Source organism: Azolla caroliniana, unplaced genomic scaffold (genome assembly GCF_043228905.1).
Source record: "Azolla caroliniana isolate FFs.n. ecotype wild unplaced genomic scaffold, voAzoCaro1.0.p SCAF_4, whole genome shotgun sequence".
NCBI classification, from domain to species: Eukaryota; Viridiplantae; Streptophyta; class Polypodiopsida; order Salviniales; family Salviniaceae; genus Azolla; species Azolla caroliniana.
Genome location: NW_028230439.1, coordinates 22,211,668 through 22,233,392, shown reverse-complemented (window position 1 = coordinate 22,233,392; position 21,725 = coordinate 22,211,668). Strand labels below are relative to the sequence as shown.

At 36.6% G+C, this 21,725-nt stretch overlaps 3 protein-coding genes across 3 annotated transcripts; 1 reads left to right on the top strand and 2 right to left on the bottom strand.

The window, feature by feature from the left end:
- Positions 1-459: 459 nt before the first annotated feature.
- Positions 460-4,432, bottom strand: LOC147865436 (putative sucrose-phosphatase 2). Its single transcript, XM_087318238.1, has 8 exons — positions 4,286-4,432; positions 3,447-3,746; positions 2,791-2,892; positions 2,483-2,677; positions 1,760-2,059; positions 1,452-1,638; positions 896-942; positions 460-799 (listed from the first exon to the last, which is right to left on the bottom strand). Exons 1-8 carry the CDS (start codon positions 4,340-4,342, stop codon positions 716-718), a joined length of 1,272 nt encoding a protein of 423 aa, XP_087174364.1. The 5' UTR covers positions 4,343-4,432; the 3' UTR covers positions 460-715.
- A 1,899-nt stretch (positions 4,433-6,331) lies between these two features.
- Positions 6,332-11,798, bottom strand: LOC147865435 (uncharacterized). The gene is made up of 6 exons (XM_087318663.1): positions 11,304-11,798; positions 10,785-10,846; positions 7,940-8,156; positions 7,761-7,832; positions 7,241-7,345; positions 6,332-6,654 (listed from the first exon to the last, which is right to left on the bottom strand). Exons 1-6 carry the CDS (start codon positions 11,796-11,798, stop codon positions 6,472-6,474), a joined length of 1,134 nt encoding a protein of 377 aa, XP_087174789.1. The 3' UTR covers positions 6,332-6,471.
- A 3,554-nt stretch (positions 11,799-15,352) lies between these two features.
- Positions 15,353-20,359, top strand: CEN2 (centrin2). Its single transcript, XM_087318239.1, has 7 exons — positions 15,353-15,455; positions 15,609-15,696; positions 16,708-16,744; positions 16,854-16,881; positions 19,315-19,467; positions 19,740-19,842; positions 19,948-20,359. The coding sequence occupies exons 1-7, from the start codon at positions 15,453-15,455 to the stop codon at positions 20,004-20,006; spliced, it is 471 nt and encodes a 156-aa protein (XP_087174365.1). The 5' UTR covers positions 15,353-15,452; the 3' UTR covers positions 20,007-20,359.
- Positions 20,360-21,725: the final 1,366 nt, after the last annotated feature.

The following is a 21,725-nucleotide window of genomic DNA, read 5'->3' as shown; positions in this document are numbered from 1 at the left end:
GTTACCTATGTATGGATTAGAGAAAGAAGAGAAAAGGAACCAACCCAAAAGGGGCAACAAACCCTAAATTGACTAAAATGCAAGGAAAAATATACATTCAAAAAACAAAACATGAACGAAAGCCTAAAAACACAACAGAAATCCTAAAACATATCCAGAGGCAACCCTAAATATGGAATCCTAAAACACAGCAAGAAGCTTCAAAATGCAACACCCCTAAAACCAAGCAAAAAACCCTAATATGCAACGAAAACTTGTGTGTCTGTGTGTGATGTTCTGAAGCATGGAAACATTAATATGCACATTTTTCAGTATACATAATCAGGATCAATGAATCAAAATTAATTGATAATCATTTAAGATTAATTGATGCCAGTCTTACCACAAAGTGGAGATAATGAAGTTTGGACACTGAAACTCTTTGCCTAGTAGAAAGTACTAAATCCTATACTGTTAAACTTTTTACTATGTTAAAAATGTGGCTATCTTTAATAGATAAGTAAACCCCTTCCATAACTGTGATCCTGGAAATGTTCAAAATACAATAAATACATCCAATAAATATTATGAATTTGTGGATTGAATCCTGTCCTATGGAATGCCAGTTTTTTTGTTTTTCCCTTCCAAAGGTTCAGAATCAATACAAAGGAGGCATTTTCCGCATTTTATTCTTTGAAGTATCTTTACACTGGGTAATTTACAGAACTAATTCATGTCAAGGTAATGAATTCAATCCCGAACCAAACCCTTTGAGCCATGTTTCATGTATGTTGGTCCATAACAAACGGTTTGAACCTTTCTGGAAAAGAGAAGGATAAGTTGTTTCAGTTTCATACAGAAAGGTAACCCCATGAATTAGTTGCAACAAATATATAATTAAGAATATTTTCTTCACCTCTGATTCTACCGATGCAGTAGTCATGCAGCAGGTGAGTTGCTTCGCTGCATAAACAAATGAACTTTGTCATCAAAATTGATTCAATGATAACATCTTTAAAGCCATACATGCATGCATTCATATGCAATTTAACCACATTAACGGCATATCCAGATATGCATATGCATCTTACAATCCTCCATACTTGCATATGCATCTTAACATTGTTAGGCACATCCATGTGCATTATTAGGCCCATCCATACATGCATATTCAATCAGCTTAAGGCAGCATGCATACATCCATTTAACAACCCTTTAGGGTTACTTACAATATATTCATACCATAATTAGCTTCGTCCATATATTTAAAAACCAAACGATCCATATAGTTAATTTCCTTGAAGCCATCCATACATTGAATTTAACGACCTTCAAGGAATCTATACATGCATGCATATGCATTCAATGTCATTAATTAAGGTCATCCATCCATTTAATTAAGCTATGCACATGCAACATGCAAAGTAACAGTTACTTTTCGTTACATATTGCTGACAATATACGGAACTCACTTGTTCGTTTCCAGACATCGAATCTGACGAGCCAATTGGCACCACCTATGTTGCGTATTCGAAGACGATCGATCCACGTTTGATATTGACTTTCCTTGTATATGCCATACTTTAAGTTCAGTTCATCAAGTAGATGGTGAGCATTCACTTCCTCTCCCCAAGGAACTATGATAGAACAAGCCGAAGACTGCATCAATTGAAAATTTAAAGCAGTTAGCAAAAATGCTTTGAAGGAATGTAGGTGTCAATAGCATAAATATAAAATATATCAGGCCCCCAAACAATGATAGTGTTAAAATTTTCTTTACCGTAACAGCTTTCAAGGATTTGAGGACATTCTCAGACTGTTCGACCTCACCTCGCTCCCATCTCTCCCTCAGTAGATAGAATTCCACCACCAAGTTTGCCACCATCACATAATCATTTTCATGGTTTTTACCTTCGAGAAGCGTTTGTGTGTCTCGAGGAGATATATTTGGTTGTAAGCCAAAATGCTGCATGGCCTGAATGATACCAGAAGCACATCTTTCACTTGCGTGGAAAATGCGAGGGTTATCTCGGGCGTTCTCTGCATACCAATGCAACAGTTCTTCCTGTGCATTTCCAACCTGCACATTGATAAGAGACAAAAAATCTCCTTATAGATCAAAGTGTATTTGGGGATGTACAAAATGTCTAGAAAGGAGTATCAACATAGAAGTATTATAGTGAAAACGAGTGAAAACTTCATATGGAAAGTACGTATATTGACAAACAAATACATATCAGATATATTCTATATTGGGTATGTGTGATAAATTCTAAGTACCAAAAAGCTGAAACTAAGAACATTTTAGTTATAACATTAAGAAAGTTACAATCACTACCGGGTTGAATTTAAGAGCACTTCCTGAGTATCGCTGTGCAAAAAGCTATTAGAAACATACAGTGACAAAAATTCAAGCATTCTATAAACCTGGTTCAATGTTTTGAGGGAAGTTGCTTTTCCTCGAGAAAACTTGCATTTCTTAAAAATTGCATCAAATGCTCACCATGACACCGTATACATCTGGCACATTGAAAAGCTCCGCATCATTTCCAGAATCACCACAAACAAGTGTATTTAATGGGAGCCTTCCTTCTGTTTCCAATTTGCGTATTAGGTATGCTAGTGCTTGACCTTTCCCTGCACCTTCAGGAAGGATATCCAAATCAATTCCTCCACTGTATATGAGCTTCACCTTCAGCTATTGTCAGAAAGCACAAAAGACTAAGAAACAGAGAAATAAGACTAAGACTATGTAAAATATCCTTTTGTCACAACCAAAAATATTCAGATCTTTGGAAAATGGATCCTTACCCCATGCTCTCGGAATTTCTCATTAAGGGCGCCAATGACTTCCTGTGCTTGCTGCTTGTCTACATAAAAACTTACTTTGTGTGGCCTCTGTTCTGTATCAACCTAGACCCATATAACACAAACCTTAGAGCCTACCCTTGGGAAGAAAGTGTATTTTTAGCTCAATATTAAGAGGTTATAATCCTTGTCAAGTCGTAATTTTAAATTGATTAAAGAAGACATAAATAAGAAAGCACCTAGTCAAAGCCTAAATATTAAATGAACAACAGGATTTCTCTAGACTCAAGGACTATGATTCAAATCTTTGTTCAAATTGGAATAATCAACAAGAAATACTCCATCTGGCAACCAATGCCTAAACATCATTCTAAATCCAATGCATTTCCAGTGAGACTCATTGATCCAAATTGTAACAAGTGATTAGGATCACTCCAGCAATAACAATTAATATTGCACAGCTAAAGTACAAGGGAGAAAATTTTGATTCATGATATTGCCTCTAGGTTCTCTGCTCTATAAGTGGAAGCTCATCTTGTGCATTCTGCTTCCAAAACTCAAAAGCATCATCACTTCCCTAAGCTTTTATAAAATTAAAACACAACATAATTCTTTTGAAGAGTGGTATTTCAGAAGTGTGAAATGAAAATGCGCAGTACCTGATAACGAAGTTGTGGAAATTTAGAGGTCTCCTCCACAACGACATTTCTATCCCACCCGTGGTTCAATTCCTCCTTCCAACCTTCATCAGGTACCATGGAATCACCATACATAATCTCGGTTCCAACCGACATTATAGTAATGTTTGGTGTAAGTAGAGGTTTATGGCTTCTAAGTTCTTTGTAAAGGGTAGGAGACCTTCCAGTGGAGAACACCAACAAAGAATCATGGTAATAATTTGCAGCCCAGAGTGCATTAAATCGGAGGAGAGATGAATTATTGGAGTCATGGTGGTCTACCTATACAAGGACAAGAAAAAAAGGCAAAACCTCAGTAGCAAGAAAAAGGACTGCATTTCTGAACACATCAAGAGATGATGATTTAACCAATCACCTTAAGACTGAACATGTATCTAATCACATAGACAAGCAATAATCAATCGCATAAACACACATATACCAGAAGGGATTGGTATATACATGCTCAACTTATAAACAAAGAAGCAAGAGAACTCATTACTGCACACATTCATAAGCATCATCACATCCACATAACATCCGAAGAAAAGAGAGCCCGTTTATGCACACATGTATATCCATAAGCTATCACACATACATCATATATACAAATCACATCGATAGTATGCAGTCTCATACACACATACATGCATAAGAGACTGAGCAAATCTCTTATGGACACACAAAAACACATGTATAGAGATACATACATGCATGCATACACACACAAACACATGTATAGAGATACATGCATGCATACACACACAAATATACATCAGAAACAACGAGAATCTTTTTATGTAATGAGAGACTTGACTCACCATGGTATGATCCAAGTCTGAGACAATCATGAAGCGAGGAGATGAGCTTGGAGCCATTTGTTAAGGTGCAGGTGCGCTGTACTCCTTACTCTGTTTTCTTTTTTAAACCATAAAAGAAAAAAAGCAAAGCAATAAGAGATCAACAAATTTCCCTTTTGTTTTACACAGTATCCTATTTGCTCTGTCTTTGTTTTTTTGTAATGTTAAAGAAAGAGTGTGTTTTGATGATGTTTATAGAAAGGAGAGGAAAGATGAACGAAATGAAGAAGAAAAGAGCACCTCAGTATGATGATGTACTTAATTCTTTCCATTCTCCCAAGGATATATTTTCTATGGCCATGGGCCATGGGCCATGTCCCATCCTTTGTCACCTCTCTCACACCACACGTGTCTTCCTTCCAATGATGATGATCGATCCATTTCCTCGCCCACCAATCTATAATTAATTTATTCACATGTACTTCACCCAAATTTCCTCGCCTTCTTTTTGTGTTCCTTTTCCCGGCTCGCTCTGTGTTCTTTAGCAGCGTGCGCTTCGTGTCGATGACTTGCCCCTTCTTTTCGACCACCGCTTTTTGGTACGTGGCTTCAACTCTTCTCTTTTTCTTTTTGTGAAAGTAGAGAGCATATTCGGAGTACATGCACACCCTTTCCATTTTATCAACACCTTCATTAGGCAACGCTATCCTTACAATGTGGTACGTCAAACTACGAAGCTGCTCTTTATGGGGAGCAAATCATTAACCTCAATGATCTCAAATCCGAATAATAATGTAGTAAAATTTTAGAGCCAAACTTTGGGCGTGCAATGATTTCAAACTAAAGACGTGAAGAAATTCTTTACGGAACATTGCAAAGCCGTCCTTTTAGTGTTCATGATCTCAACCCCAATTTATGCAAAGCTTCCATAATGACATGACCATCAAGCTTGATGATTTTGTGACACCAATGTTTTAGTGTTCAGCATCTATAACCAAAAAATACAAAGAACTTTCATAGTGATCGAACATCACCATTCTTGTAACGCCTAAAATGATGTACGAATGGAAGCGATACCATATTGCGCTTTACCATGCAAATTCCTTATTTAATCATGTTATTTTTGTTGGTTATGGTTATTGGGTCTATTGCTCTAAGTAGAACCTTTATGTTTGGATGTACTTTTGCAATGTGTGTCTATCATTAAAAGCGCATTCTAGGTACCTTATCTTGTCACACTAGGTTTGCCAATGTTTACATTTGATTGTGAAATGAATATAGCAATAATCATTATTCTTAGGAAATTAGTTGAGAGTTTCTTTATCATGCACAATCTTCAAAGGTTTCTTCTCTAGCAATTTTACTAGGTGTGTAAAGAGGAAACTTTTAGGTATAGTAATGACTACACTTTTGTATAAAATTAAAAATTTCAACTATAACTCTTCTTGAAAAAAAACTATTTCCAAATGACAACTTGTCAAACATTGAGCTTAAATTACCCTCACAATTGGTTTGGAGACATTCATAATCATGACTTCAATATTAGCTTCATAGGAGTTCAGAGTTTATATGAGAGCTTGTGGCAGTCATAATCGTATTCTTACCATCTATTAGACATAAATGTTACAGCATTAAAAAGCTTAACCTACTCTTACTAAGAGATTTTGTGCTCAACTATATAAATATAAACAGACAAGAACTATATAAATATAAACAGTAACGTAAGATGAAATAGTAACCTGAGATGAAAAAGAATAATTGCTACGCAATCAATCATGATGCTAACACACTCTCATCCCACAAAAAACACTAATAGTGGAATGCCCATATCCTATTTATCAACTAAAAAGTTATCTACAATATAAAAGGATAAATAGCCATATAATCGTGATGCTAATACACTCCTATCCCACAAAGATTAAACTAATTTTCAAGAAGACAACATAGTGAAAAAAGGAGAGAGATAGTTAATGAAGCTTCAAGAACCAATGCTTCATATTATTTGACTCATGGCCCTTGTACTTGGGTCTTAATCTAGAAAAACAAAATTGATTAGCTCTCTTTACGTCATCAACTCATAATTGTCAATCTCTGCACTAAAAATTGTGAAACGAAAGCACATCATATATATTGCTTTCCATATCAATGATGAATATTTTTAACGTCATATACATACAGACTTTTCAATGTGGTTTTCGGAATCTAGATTAGGGGGAGGATGACCTCAATTGGAGAAAATTTTGCATGCGTTCTACCATAACCGGTGGCCAACGCCGTATTCTCCGAAGCCAATCTGAATCTGTGTATAGAGCGCAGCTGTCAAATAGCTGACCTGAATTTATATTCTCACATGTGAAGCGCCACTCATCTTCTGCAGCTTGTTCCTGACCCTGATCCCAAAAATAACTTCGATTAGAGTTCTTTTTACATGTATATGTACATGGACACTTGCATACATAGAAAAACAAGCATATGTATATATCTCTATCTCTATCTATATTGTAACTTCATTTCATAACTTGGAACGCACAGAAAAAAAAGCATATAAAGATTCACAACCCTTCAATCAGGGGTTCTAAAACATAATAACCTAGACAGTACCATCCACAAAACCTACTTTGTATCTTGCTGATGAGCAAACTCAATGTGCAGCTTCCTATTTGAGTTTCAGTTTTTACTTCTATGTAGACTTATGAAACGAAGTATGTTACATGTATATATATTTTTATATAGTTAAACTCGACAACCAAACAGCTCCTTTCACCTTCAATTCTATAATGTTTGTCAGGGGCTACTTAATTCAAGTCACAATTCCAAAAGACCAATACGGCGACGATAACCTAAGGGCAAAAAATGTGCAACTCATTACTTATGATTAGCTAGAGCTTAATCCCTTCCCCATGTATCACACTCAATTGTCTCCCCAATCACTCTACAGATACTATGGGGTGTTCTGCTAATAGCAAGCAGACATACCTTTGACCAATATAAAGCCGCGAGTGCAGCCCGCATATCAATACTTGCCGGTGCCCTCCGTGCGACAGACATTAGTTCCTTCATTGCCTTTGCTTCATCTCCGAGCTTTAGATGACAAAAAACTTGCAGCCTATGTCAGCAATTGTGTTATCATTCAATATTATTATAGCCCATATATAGATTATAGTGGAGCATATCAAGTTTTACAAGTTCCAACACGAAAAGGAGGATAATACTAACCAAATGACTACTTGTTAGAGTTTTGAAAACTTTTGGTTATTTTTTATCATGAAGATTTTTGAAAGGTTCAAGTCTACACAAAAGTTTAAAGCTGTACTTGTAATATATGCCAAAAACAAGCTAAGGTTATTGAAAGTATGCAGATTAACCCAATATTTGTATTATTTTACAGGGGTTTCATAAGATATAGATTCCCTCAATCATTTATATGCAATGACTCTTTGGGCTTCCTTATTTTTTTATCAATTGAAATTAATAAAAAGACAGCTCTTTGACTTACTTGGACACGCATCAAAGCTGCATTGCTTGCCGCATAAATGGCACCATCCAGTTCTTTCGCCTTCTGGAAACCCTGCAATTCTTCCAATATGACAAAATATTAAGATTGGACGAGCAAATGAGAAGACGCCTAGAGCAACTTAATTTGAACCCAAACTAGAAGAGGATGATAACGAGCACCTGGAGGCTCAGTAAGTAATCTTGCAAAGCTTCAGAGTAACGACCAAGGGAGGAGAAAGCATTGCCTCTACTATTAGCAATGTAAGGATCAATGGATCCAGTAGAAAGTTGAACTTGCTCGAGAGCTCTGGTGTAATCAAGCACCGCCTTCTCCCACTCAGCAAGGCCTTCGTAAGCCAAGGCACGTCCAGAGTATGCTTTGAAGTTTTTTGGGGATCTGACAAAGAGGACTCGTGTATGCTACATTTTGGTTGGGACTTAAGTCCTTTAACATGGAGCGATGCATGATTCAACCATAATTTAACAAATTACTAACAAAGAAAGGCTAGAGAAAATTACTCTCCTTCCAAATGAATATGTTTTTCACACACTCTTAGCTATTCAGTTTATTTCTGAACAAGCACCGTCCAATTGCCAATGACTCTCTCGCCTTAATTTGACAACATAATCTCACAAACAGGCCTGAATTTATCCTTGGTTTCAGTCCACAATCTTGCCAATGGCCTTCTTCCCAGTCTTAATTTGATTCCATGATCTTGCCAACTGGCCTATCCCTATCCTTCGATACGATCCCATAATATCCAGCAAATGGGCTCCATCGAGATGATCAATAGAGCACAGGACTTGCGGGAGAGGCTGGCAGAAGCTACCTCAAGATATGCTGTGTTCGTGTTATAGAGGAGGGAACCTAGCTTTGGAGCATACTCAGGTTTGGTGATTAAAATTCAGGCACGCAAATGTAGACATTGCGAGTGTGGCCAGTCACTTATCAAAGGAGACGCAGGCCTCGTTTGCAGTATGATTATCAGTAGCTAGATAGCTTGTAGAGAGCACAAGATGCTAGGATAGTACAAGGCTGGGTGGTATGTCTTCCATTTGCTATACCTTATCCTTGGACATTGGCGCAGATACAGATTGTGGCTATACCTATCCTTACGTTTCTGGGTGATCCTGTAGCTAGGATATCCTTCAAGGCTTGCTCCATTGTATCAGACCTAAGCTTTAGAAGAACATGATGGCAGTCATTGTGTTATTAAACGAGAACATTGATTCACAGCTCATTGGAACTAGTGAAGTATGTAAAATTATATGCAAACCTAGGAATTACTGGCCTACAATTCTCCATGAAAAAGGCGGCAGAATCAAGGTTAGCATGCAATCTTGCAGCTTTGGAACCCTAGAAAACAAAGTGCTCACTTCATTTTCAGGAGCTAAGGCCAAAGTTATTGCACTTTAATGTAATTAAATTCTTCATAGCAATAGTTTCATCCAAAATTTGTCTCAGAGAGCTCACAGCACAATAGAACATGCTATCAAGGAGTTGCCCTGGAAACAGCGACAGCCCTAGGTATAAAACAGGCACAATTTCGGGTAATTCGTTCACATCCTCACCATCTCAGATAAAAGCTAGCATTGTCTACCATAGGATTTGTCGGTCATGCTATTGTAACCCTTTTGATCTAGAATACCAAATGAGGAACATACTGATGACACGCTTCAATTTTCACTTGATGATGAGACAAAATTATGTCCATTTTAAACATTTTGTAAAATGTGTTGGTCTCATAGATCACTTGGGCTTTCATAGATGGTAATGTTACTTTCATCCCTTCTCCACCTCACAAGCAGACCTGCACCATCACCAAAGGCATGCAAAAAAGAGACCCCAAGCAAGTGGAGGAACACCGACAATGAAGACTGTAAGTATGAGTGCATAGGACATGAGGACCGTGGCACTATCAATTTGGAGAGATCACTGCTCGACATTTTCAAGCCACCCAGAAACGCCTAAATTCAACCAAAATACTTTGCCCACACGTTCACGGTTCAACAAAAGAATGAAATCATGTCTTCCCACCACCTTGCATCTCCTACCTAGCAATCATGTTTCTCTAAATATTGCATGGTCCACTTTTGACTAGTTTGTTGTATATGTTCACCTTTTGCCATCGTGGCAATCAAAAAGCGTTTTTGGCATTTTTGGTTCAAGTGGGATTTGAACCTGTAACATTTCATTTGACAGGTATACACTTTAGCCAATTGGGCTAGTACATACTTAATATACATAATTTTTCTGCTGCTTCCTTATGAATGTGTGTATCCTTTTTTATCCTTTCTTAATCTAACAAAATCAAATGAATCAACTTAGTTTCTCCCTGTGACCTGATCACAACACAAAATACTATATCCTCTAAGAAATTCCTATCACGTAGAATTTGTCATATTCGGGTTGGACCCATGTAGGTATGCTAATATGAGAATCTAGCAAACCTAGTTAATCCCAACATTCATGATATTGTAAGAATACGTGTGCCTCAGGGTGTTTCACACCATATGCCACTGGTGTAACAACATTGCAAGTACAGATACACAAGGCACATAGACCATGCCATCACCAGATCATGAAGATCATTGCTCACCATGTCTGACCTATTGCATGTGGGTAATTGGTCATAGCCTCACTCCACCACACCAACCAACCTCGGATATGATGTTCCCTAAACAGTGCTCAACCCCTGCATATTAGTTAAGCACTTCATGCTTGTAGACTATATTCAGAATCTTTCCGCAACATGTATTGAGATCACAAACAAGGATCTTTAGGAAACCCAAAGTTTTTATTTTTGTTTCAGTATAGATAGCATGAACTTGCCCATATTTGTGATCATGATACGTCTTGTATGGCGATTTTGCCTCTAGTAGACATTAATATATTTCTTTATTTCTTTCTTCCTTTCTAGATCTTATTTGACTCCCTATTCTCGGCTATGCAACACTTCGATAAAGAAGCTTTCAAACCAGTCTTTTGAACAGGAAGGAAGAGAGAGAGAGAGGGTAGACAAACCTTCGGACTACCTCATCGAAATCCAAGACAGCCTCTTTGAATCTCTTTGCATCTATTCGAACCTAAGAAGAGACAAAATTATACACATGACCAGGATATGGGAAATCATAAACATACAATAAGAAGAGAGAAAATAACTAGAGATGAACATAAACACAGATCAGAAGACAACTACAATCATAAAGAGGCACCTTCATGGAACAATGTGTGCCATTTTCTGTGATTATATATCTAATTGGACCCTTTCTCAAAATTATATGGAATTCTCAGCAGTAAATGAGTAATTCATCCTTTTCTTCTGTCATTTGGGGGTTTCTCTAGGGCATTCGAGGGAATATTGGAAACCCATCACCAGTCCAGGAAATGAAGAAACACTAAATGCAGGTATTTCAGAGTTTTTCCCTAGAGAGCATATATGCACTAAGCAGCGGACGGAAAAACAAGGTATAATGATTTGTCACCAATTCCCTTTCAAACAGTATGAATGGCAGCCCTTTTGCAATAAAAACTAGAGAATACCTGGCCTCGGGCTTCGAGCCACTCGGTGCGGAGAGGGTCGAGCGCGACAATTTTATCGAAGAGGCGATTGGCTAAGTCAAGGTTGTAATCTTTGGATCGAGGGTCATTGGGATCGAAGGCTCTGGCCCATGCCTCTGCTGCCTGAGATAGCAAAGGCTCGATCGGGCGAAGGTCAACATCATCAGCGGATGCAAGAAGAAGGCGGAGGGGGTCACCATCGCTGCGAACGACGCGATCGACGGTACGAGCGATTGTGTCGGAAGGCGGCGGCGTGGAGGATGAGGAGCTCTTGGTGGATGACAGAGCAGGAAGTGGGAGAAGCAGGAGCAGAGGGGTTCCGGAAGAGAGTAAGAGAGAACGGCGAGAGATGATGGAGCAGGGCTTTTCTGATCGGACGGTACCCGCGAAGGAGGCCACGGGAGAATCAGAAGCAGAATCAGAAACAGGAGCAGAAGCAGAGGCAAAAGCAAAAGCAAGAGCAAAAGCAGCCGCCATCGCCCCAACAAGAACCCAAAAATAATCACATTTCTCTTTATGGAAATCGAAGACAACACACTCCCCAGTTTTCATGAAATTCTCAAAACTACCCCTCTCTCTCTCTCTCTCTCTCTCTCTCTCTCTCTCTCTGGGAGGGCCATGGAGAAAAAGGCTTTCACGAGAATTTCATGAAACATTTGTATTCATAAAATTCTCAAAATACCCCCCCCCCTCTCTCTCTCTCTCTCTCTTTGTTTTTTTGGTAAAAGCACACAATTATATTAAGGGAAAAAGTACCAAGATACCCTTGGAAGTTCCTCTATTTACCATAATGCCCCTGGAAGTTCCAAATTTACCAAACTACCCCTATGTCCAAAAAATTACACTTTAGAAAGTAAGTATACACTCAAATCTACAAGCCCTATTTACCAAAGATGGAAGAAATGGAGCCGAACTAGCCCTATTTACCAATTATTTGAGTGTATAATTACTTTATAAAGTGTAATTTTTTGGACATAGGGGTAGTTTGGTAAATTTGGAACTTCCAAGGGCATTCTGGTAAATAGACGAACTTCCAGGGGTATCCTGGTACTTTTCCCTTATATTAATTGTATGTAAAATCCACTTAATTACAAGTTACAACACTTCTTAGTCTCATCTACCTATCATATGCCTATGTAGGGAAAGGGACGATCTGTAATACTTCTAAAAAACCTAAATATGCATTTGAGGAAATGATCCCCACATGCTCTAACATCCAAAAATTCCACATGAGAATACCTTTAAGCTTCTTTATATAGGCTTTCACCCAATGTCTATTATCAAACATGAAAGCATTACGCATATTCCAATTGTGTTGTAAACCCCCCAATAACGTAAAAATTGGAACAATATCTCCATCTCATCATTTGATCCATTTTGAACATATTGAGAAAAAACCCATTGTTGAGGTCTCAAACAACAACGGGTTTCTCTCTCTCTCTCTCTCTCTCTCTCTCTCTCTCTTATTATAATCATAACTAGCTTACCTTGGTGGGTGGTAAGTTGTTACACCACTAGAGTCTAGCACTACTAGATGCTATCATGGAATGTAAGGGTTGAACCCGTGACCTCCTTCCTAGTCTGCATTGGCCAACCTTACCCCCTCTCTCTCTCTCTCTCTCTCTCTCTCTCTCTCTCTCTCTCTCTCCTCCCTTTGGTGAAAACACAAATTCATATTAATAAATGCATGTGAAAAACACTACTGAATAATGGGTAATCACAATGGAGTCTGGTCACCGCTACGCTACATGGGTAATGGAACATGTTGAATTGTTAATAGGCAAGACGAATAAACTATCGAGGAATGGATTTCTATTTGTTCCAATAAAGATAATTGCCACGTTAGTACTCCCTTCAACTTTCATAGATACACATTTGACTCCATGCCTACCATCATCAAATACAAAAAGCATTGCGCAAATCCCAATTATGATGCAATTCCCAATATCTCAAAAATTAGAAAACGATCCCCATCTCTGATTTTGGGTCGATCCGTGTGAATCGTGCAAACACCCACTATATTGGTGTCTAATAACATTGTGAAAATCCTTGCTAATTTTAAGCAATATAATTCCAAATCTTTCAAACATTGAGCATTGTATGAAACAACGATTATTGTATTGCACTTGAATAGTGCAAATGAAGCGATTGTTTATTATTAGTTTGCATCTCTTTATAACTATTCAATAATCTCCTGATGAAGACCTCTAGTAGAAGTAGAATTTTACAATGAAGACACGATAACTCTTTTTCCAAGGAATTAAAATTCTGTTAACTATGTGAAGGCGCCCATACAAATAAAGAGAGTGCTTCATGCCATGGAAGATAATGGAGGGATGTGTTTCATGAAACGTGAGTTTTATTTATTTATTTATTTGGGGTTGGAAATACTCAAAGCATTTGAATTTTTTCTTCAAAACAAGGGGTATTTTGTGCTTAAATTTATTGAAATGCCACTTGACAAATCCATATGAGATTCCAATACATTTTCTATTTTCAAAAATCTTGTATCCAATATGTAGAAGAGGGAATGAGACCCTATCCCATACATCAATTTTGAACGCTGCAAAATGGAGATGGGTTCAATAACGTGCCTTTCTAAAATTAAAAAGATTCCATATATGTATATCATATATGTAGTGAGTGGGTTCATTTGATTTTGGTATTACCATGTGTAGATATTGGATATTCATGTAGTTTGTAGTTCACAAGCTTGTTTTTAGCATGTTATTTGTGATAATAGCATGTAGACGCCATAAGTTGTAGCCCACATTACTTGTCATGTACAAACCTTTCGTTTATTTTGGATTACAAACCCTAAACCCTAGTGCGTTGTAGGCTTTGCACCAAGAGAATGAAGAACATGCCATAAACTATGCACAAGTGAATGCATGGTTTTTTAATTCATGTTTTCCAAGGCGAACGAGGAAAAGATGTGCTTGCATTTTGACGGGTGATGGGAATCAACAAGGAGGAGGAGAGATACTATCGTACCTTTCAAGTATTCGAAATGAATCCACCATGTGTATCCACACACATTGTGTTCCACGAGATGACATATGATAGTGACGCATGGGAAAAGCTTTGCCTTCTAATCATATTATTAATTAACGTTCTTACTTAAGATAGATAGATAGACAATTAGATCCATCTTCGGAGGTCTAATATGATCTATGGGACAAAAATATATAGATATATTTCATGTAATGCATGTGAAAAACGAGATAGCTACTCTCTCAACATTCATACAATGACTTATACTACTGAGTGTCACCGTGTGAGTAAGAATCAACAACGGTTCGGTTTCGGCTTAACCGGTTATGGAGTTTCCAAACTTGAACCGAACCGATTCCTAAACAAGTTAAGGCTATTCAGTTTGGCCAAATTGGTTTAGCCAAGCCAATTATGCCTTAATAAGTTTGGGAACTGGTTCGGTTTGGCTTGAGCCATTCCAAACCAAGCTCAAACCAAATAAGGAAGCTGAAGCCTAAACTGAACCAAACCTTCAAACCGTTAAAAAATGGCTTAACGGTTAGGTTCAGGCTTGAACTGCTGAGCCGTGGCCAAACCCTACATGTTAGAAATTTGTGAAAGGATTTGGCGCTTATTATTGGGAGCATAGTACGTAAAATTCGCATTCGTCTAGCATAACATTCCTTTCATACGTTGGAAAACGAATGCGAATGTTATTCAACATTCTTGTGTTTTTTTGTCCCCCTTTTAAAAGTAATTTTTAAATATTTTTTTCCCCTTTTTTTAGGTTTATTTACCTCATAATAAATAGTTAAACCAAAAGTATGGTATTTACCATTCTTCAAGGGTGTTTACCATGCTCGAATGCTCTAAACATTCGCGCATGAGAATTCACGTATGGTACGTATGGTTCATGCTATGATTGGGAGGATTTATGGTGGATTGGGCTATTTTGTGAAGTTTCTCGAAACGGGAGGACTACTTTCGTAAAATTCTCATAAAGTCTACTTTGCTATATTACATACATAATTCTGCTCGCCGTTTCACGTAGCGTTTCAGAAACGTTCTGTTTTTTTTTTTCTTTTTCTGTTCGCCGTTTCAGAAACGCGTTTCCCCACGACCAGCAGTACCAGCATCTGCAGCAACGCGAGAGCTTCAATGGTGAGCTCGATCGGCCTCCTCTTTATTTTCTTTTTTGTTAATATTTTCTTTTCTTCTTTTCGTAGACCACGTGAAACTCTCAGTTTTTTTCCTCCACGCTCGCACTTTCTCTCGTCGCGAGATCTCTTTCTCATTTTCCGTTTTTCCTCTCAGTTGGGCGGTAGAGGGAAGCTCCAGCCCACCGATGAGCAGAGGAAGGAAATCAGAGAAGCTTTCGACCTTTTCGACACAGATGGATCTGGTATATCTGGAAACAATTGTTTTCTTCTGCTTATATTGCATCCATAGTTGTTTTTTTCAACAATGACATGTGGTGTAACATTTGTGTGTGTAAATTCAGATGCATAGATTGCGAAATTATCGATAATATTTTGACATTGAAACTAGAAGGGACCCTACCTTCTTACTGTGAACCTGTATAGCATGTCATGCGCCAAAAGTAGAGACTCAAGAGAGTGCTTGTTTTTTGTACATTCAACTGCATGAATAAGAGGTGTAAGATGAGCGCGAAAAGTATATTGGATCCATCGCCCAAAACCGAGAACTTTATAACATGCCATGGCCATGGAGCCCCCTAAAAGCAAAATAAGCCTCACACTCTCAAATATTCAAAATCAAGAAAATAAAACTAGCAAAAACCAGAAACCGAGGGTTAAAATGACATAAAATGTGCAAAAGAGAAATATCAATTTCAGGTCATGTTTTCCATGGATGTTTTGGCTGGAATGCTCCATCTGTTTCACGTTTTAGGCCTGTTGAAACAGATTTCCCGGTGATGCACTTTCTGTGCATATTCAACCCCAATAGAAAAAACATTGGGATATTTGACCTTCAAAATTATAAGGCATTAGAATAGTAGATGAGATTCACCTTCCAACCTTCATTACTCAGCTGACTTTTATTTTCATGTTTTTAGAGGTATCGGCCCAAAATTTATAGGAATTTAGTAGTTCAAAGTTGTTGTTTCTCAGACAAAAATTTCCACCCACCAAATTAAAATAACCCTGGTGTTTTAGTAAATAAAGGTTCTTTTTTTTCTCTTGAACATTGGTCCATATGCTAGACCTTTCTAACATGCCCCATACCCGTAGTACAGTACGCCTGGGTTTTCCATTACATTGGCTACATTCAGTGATATTGATATTCACACTGCAAAGGTTACCCTGAAACCCTAGATTGGTAAACCATTTGAGCAATCTATTTACAGTACTGGTGTTGTAGTAACATCATTAATTTTATTTAATTATTTCAGGAAGTATTGATGCCATAGAGCTTCAAGTGGCAATGAGGTTTCTCTCTCTCTCTCTCTCTCTCTCTGTCTCCGTCTTTGTGTGTGTATGCATGCTTTGGCCTCACCATTTTTTTAATATCCTGTCGCCTCTCTTTCTTTTATGACAGAGCCTTGGGATTTGGAGCAGGAAAAGAAGTGAGTACTTTAATTTTTGAATCTGCTCTAGCTAGATAAGTGACTTAATTGTTGTCTCTTGGTTTTCCTACATGGGAACTATTAACTTCTCAATTGATAATAAATAATCAAAGATGCATAAAGGTATCAGAGAATCTTTGCAGAAAGGCCATTATTTCAACATGCACAATTGTTGCTGATTGTGCATTGATAAAATATCCCAGTAATTCAAAGCAGTATATATATGTTACGTTCAGTGCAGAAAATTTTGGAACCTAAATCTATCAGAGGAATTTCATACTCCTGATGATATCTGTCTGAGATTATTTCAGTTTTGCATGTCTTCCATCAGAACATTCCTTACAAGTAGGCCATAATTTAGAGAATGCAAATGAATGCTAAATGACTTAATCCAATAATCTTTGTGATATTTGGAAGGAGATCTTTCAAATGAAAATATTTTTAGAGCATTATGTTGGGAAGTATAATCAACTGTTTAATGGTTAGCTCTTTAAAGAATAAAATATTGCTGATGTCATCACCTAACTTGCATTTACAAAATCCTATTCAAGTGTCTAGATTAATGAAATTGATAGATTGTGCATGTGAGGTAAAGGTTAGATGGTTCAGGAATATCTTTGTTAGTTTGTTGCATCCTTAGTATTGTCAGCCCATGATAATTGTTCTGTGAATTCTTCAGAATAGACAATAGATGAAATGTGATTCTGTAAATCGTCATCACATGGAATTGGAAATGGATAGGGGTGTGGATTTTCTCCCCTAATTAGATAAAGTGGAAAAAAATCCCAAGGCACATTTTTTAAATTTATTAGACGAATTGCTTATTTTCTCCCTACTTTTAACACATTACATATTTATTTTCAAACCAGAATATTTGAAAACAAAAAGATGAAGCATAATATGTATTATTACAGCAATATATATATATATATATATATATATATAGATAGATAGATAGATAGATAGATAGATAGATAGATAGATAGATAGATAATTGTATTTTCCCTATGTATGTATTAAAATGGAGTTTTGTGTACTAAAATGAGAAAATTTAAGGGTGATACTATTATTGAGTTCCATATGTCTTGAGATAGTTAGGGGTACTTACTTCTAAAAGAACTCATTCTTAGAAGTTAGAAGCTAGGATACAGTAATATTAAATAATTTTCCTGGAAGGCACGATATTGTCGATAATACAGTGAAAAGCTCATTGTCAAATGTGATGAACCACCAATTCCATTTCATATTAAGATAGTGTAGCCCTAAAAGCATAGATCACCCTATCTCAAACCTTTGATTTGTCTCACCACAATCTTGCTTTGAGCCTTTACTTGAGCTGCATTCATGTGTTAGCAGCTTGACCATGAATGGTCTTAGTGGATAGGCTATGAAAGGTTATAAACATGAATGTTCATTCCTGTAAGGCCATGAGGCTTGAGAGATGAAGGTAATGAGAATTATGCATGATGAGATTTCTGCAATCTTTTTTCTTGTAATATTTGGGAATGAATAAAAAAGGGATTGTTTTTGCTATGAGTCTATCTATACATTTCCATTGTGCAAGATCTTAATTATTACTTGTTTTTTGGTTTATCTTTTGCTAATTCAAAAGATCACTACAATGATTACGTACACAAATCCCTTATGGGTAATGAAGTTTCAAGCACATAAACAAGGAGGCTGCTGTGGCTGACTGTTGACAACATCACGAGGGAAGATATTGTAGCTGTCAGTTAGAGGGCATCCACAGGATTGTCCCTTAACAATATTTCTTTATACATCCAAGAAGCAGAACATCATGGATTTTAACCTAAGAAAACAATTGATGCATTGCATAAATAAACAGGGAGGTGAATTAGATTCACACAAGACATGCTGAAAATACTCAAGTAGCTTTAGCAAAAAGCTAGGACAAAGAAAAGAAAACACTGTTATCAATCCTATTCTTATTGAAAAGATTTTTGGATCTGTAGTTCAGAGATTGTTGATTGAAAAATGAGTATTTCTTTTTTGATAGGTGAACGTTTTATTTAGTTATTGAAACATTGCTTTCTTCAAGAAATTCTTGCTGTTACAGATCTTGGGAAGATATGTGATGAATTAGTTGTGAATTGTTATATTGTGGAATAAATCAATATGGTTCACTCATGAGTGGTTGCCAGAAAATAACTCGCTTGACATTTGGTTCTAAAATGCATTTTTTGATGTTAGGACTAATAGTTCAGAACTATTAATGGCTCGAGTCATGGGTTTCATGGATATATGTATCTTTTTTTAAACTAGAATCCAACAAGAAAATGTACATTCATCATCAATATATTCTGTCAGCCCTGACAAATATTTTCATTTATCATAAAATGGTATTAATCAAACCTGTATGCAGAGACATGTTTGTAAAGATGGTACTACGCTTTTTTGTTGATTTATTTTCAGGAGATTCAAAAAATGATTGCAGATATTGACAAAGATGGAAGTGGGTCCATAGATTTTGAAGAGTTCTTGCATATGATGACAGAGAAAATGGGTGAGCGCGAGTCAATGGGGGAAATTTATAAGGCCTTCGACATCTTTGCAGATAGCAACACCGTGAGTTTGACGTAAAACGGCACACTCTGCTGAGACATAAGCCAACATATTAATACATTAAAACTAGTTTTGAAGTATGACACATATGGCACATGATTTGAAAGATGTGAGCTATTTGATATAAAATGTCCCCACTTAATAAAATTTGAGCTTTTGTGCTTGAGATATATTGGAAATAATGTCATCATTCCATTCCTAAATCATTGGGTTTTTGTCAGATGATCTAAAATGGTATTAGGTGCTAATAGCATATTATGCATTTTAAATTGCAGGGGAAGATAACATTTGAGAAACTCAAACAGGTTGCACGGTCTGTTGGAGAGAACTTTACAGATGCAGAATTACGGGAGATGATTTCTGAAGCAGATGTAGATGGTAACACATCATTGTATTATTGGAAAATAAGTATATGGCAACTTTGAATTATGACTTCAATAACTCGAAAATATTTTGAGAGATTGTTTTCTACATTTACTGTAGATGATGGGCAGCTAAACAGAGATGAATTTGTGGATTTGATGAAGTCCATCCAGTTCTGAATCATAATGTCTTTGTTAAAGAAGACCATAGGTGATGTCTATGACCGTACCACGACCGTATCTATGATAATAATCCTTTTTTGATTGACAAAAAAGTGATTTTAGTCAATAGTAAATACTTTGCGAATTTTATGGGTATGGCTTGTACTGTATTCTAGAATGAATGACTTGTTGCAAGTAGATTGTCTAATCAACCCATGTTTCAAAATCATTGTATACTGTAACAATATGTGATTTCTACAAACTCAAAAAAGGTGTGCATGACCACATGTGATCCATCCATCCATCTAGTGTATCTATCTATATATCTTGTTTATCTGTCTATCTATATGTTAGGTTAATAGATTCTATTATTGTTCTTGGAGGCAAAAGTTAACCTATATGACTAAAAGTGAAACATTTTCACATAGTATGTGTGGGATTTAGTGATCCCAATGATCAAGAATTGTACTTTTGAACATTGAAATTGAGTGTGCAAATTATGTTTGTGTGAGAAATGTGTCTAGGGATTGGACTAGATTGGTGATGGTTGCAAAGCAATCTCGAGTATGGTTGAAGGTGAGAATTGTATCAAAGTGTAATGCATAAATGGTTTGCAAAGTCTTCTCTTGTGCCCCCAAGTCCCCATCTTATGTCAAAGACGTTGTGAGCTAAGTTGTATGGAAGCAACAATGTGAATGGCAAACAAAGGATTAACTCTAGCATTTTTTTGTGACGACAATTTCTTTGTTTGGTAAAAGATGGATTTTTAGTTTGGTGCAACATGTATAATATAATGTGTGAAATGCAAGCCACCAGCTTTTTTCTACACCTTTATACATTGGCAATGCAAAAAATCCTCACTCACAAAGGAATCTATTGATGCATGATGAAGCAAGTATAATGCATCTCTTTGCTAATGTACAAGGGAGTAGTAATGGGCGTGATTTGGTATGGTTTCAAGGCAAAGAAATCGAACCGAATTGTTTATATGAAACGAACGCCAAACCAAACCGTTTATGAACTCTCAAGTATTTAAACCAAACCATTTAAACCCAAATTGTTTAGGGAAAAGTTCAAACCAAACTAAACCATTTAATAAAAAATTTAAACCTAACCATTTAAATCAAACTAATTAAACATTTAAATCAACCAAAATATATTAAATTAAATAAGCATTTAAGTTAATTTTATTAAATCATTGAAAGAAACTTTAATTGAACCATTAAATTAATAAACTATTAAGGTAAAAAAAAGTTAACCAAAAACCTATAAACTTGAGTTTTAGAACCGAACTATTTATCGAAAATCCAAACCAAATGAAACCATTAATTTTTTTTGGAACCAATAAACTATTAAACCATGACTTAACGGTTTGGTTCAATTTGAGCCGAAATTATGCCCATTGTTACAAGGGAGAGCATATAGAGTTTATGCAAAGCCTCGAGTATATCGATGTTGATGTACCCACCACAAATACATGTAGTATGCTTTGAATCTAGGATTCAAGCTTGTTGGAAAAGTTATTCTATGTTAGAGAATTAATGCTTACTCATGGTTGGGAAATGAAACTAATCTCATTTAATGCCATGGTAACTCCAGTCTTGCTTTATGGAGTTGAAGTGTGTGGGGAGGCATTCCCTCTTAATGCATGGAATGAGATTAAGAAGATTACAAAGCTATTTTTAAGGAGATTGTTGGGAGCTAAATTCATCACTTGTATTGGGTTATGCTCTTTGA

Bases quoted from the DNA above. Each gene is read 5' to 3' on its own strand.
- LOC147865436 (XM_087318238.1), bottom strand. From the start codon at position 4,342: ATGGCTCCAAGCTCATCTCCTCGCTTCATGATTGTCTCAGACTTGGAT. The intron at 2,060-2,482 runs GTGAGCATTTGA...ATCAATGTGCAG, and splicing joins CAGATGTATACGGTGTCATG to GTTGGAAATGCACAGGAAGA. The intron at 1,639-1,759 runs GTAAAGAAAATT...CAATTGATGCAG, and splicing joins AATCCTTGAAAGCTGTTACG to TCTTCGGCTTGTTCTATCAT.
- LOC147865435 (XM_087318663.1), bottom strand. From the start codon at position 11,798: ATGGCGGCTGCTTTTGCTCTTGCTTTTGCTTTTGCCTCTGCTTCTGCT. The intron at 8,157-10,784 runs GTTTGTCTACCC...CCTCTTTGTCAG, and splicing joins TTCGATGAGGTAGTCCGAAG to ATCCCCAAAAAACTTCAAAG. The intron at 7,833-7,939 runs GTGCTCGTTATC...GAAGAATTGCAG, and splicing joins ATTACTTACTGAGCCTCCAG to GGTTTCCAGAAGGCGAAAGA.
- CEN2 (XM_087318239.1), top strand. The intron at 16,745-16,853 runs GTTTCTCTCTCT...CTTTTATGACAG, and splicing joins GAGCTTCAAGTGGCAATGAG to AGCCTTGGGATTTGGAGCAG. The intron at 19,468-19,739 runs GTGAGTTTGACG...TTTAAATTGCAG, and splicing joins TCTTTGCAGATAGCAACACC to GGGAAGATAACATTTGAGAA.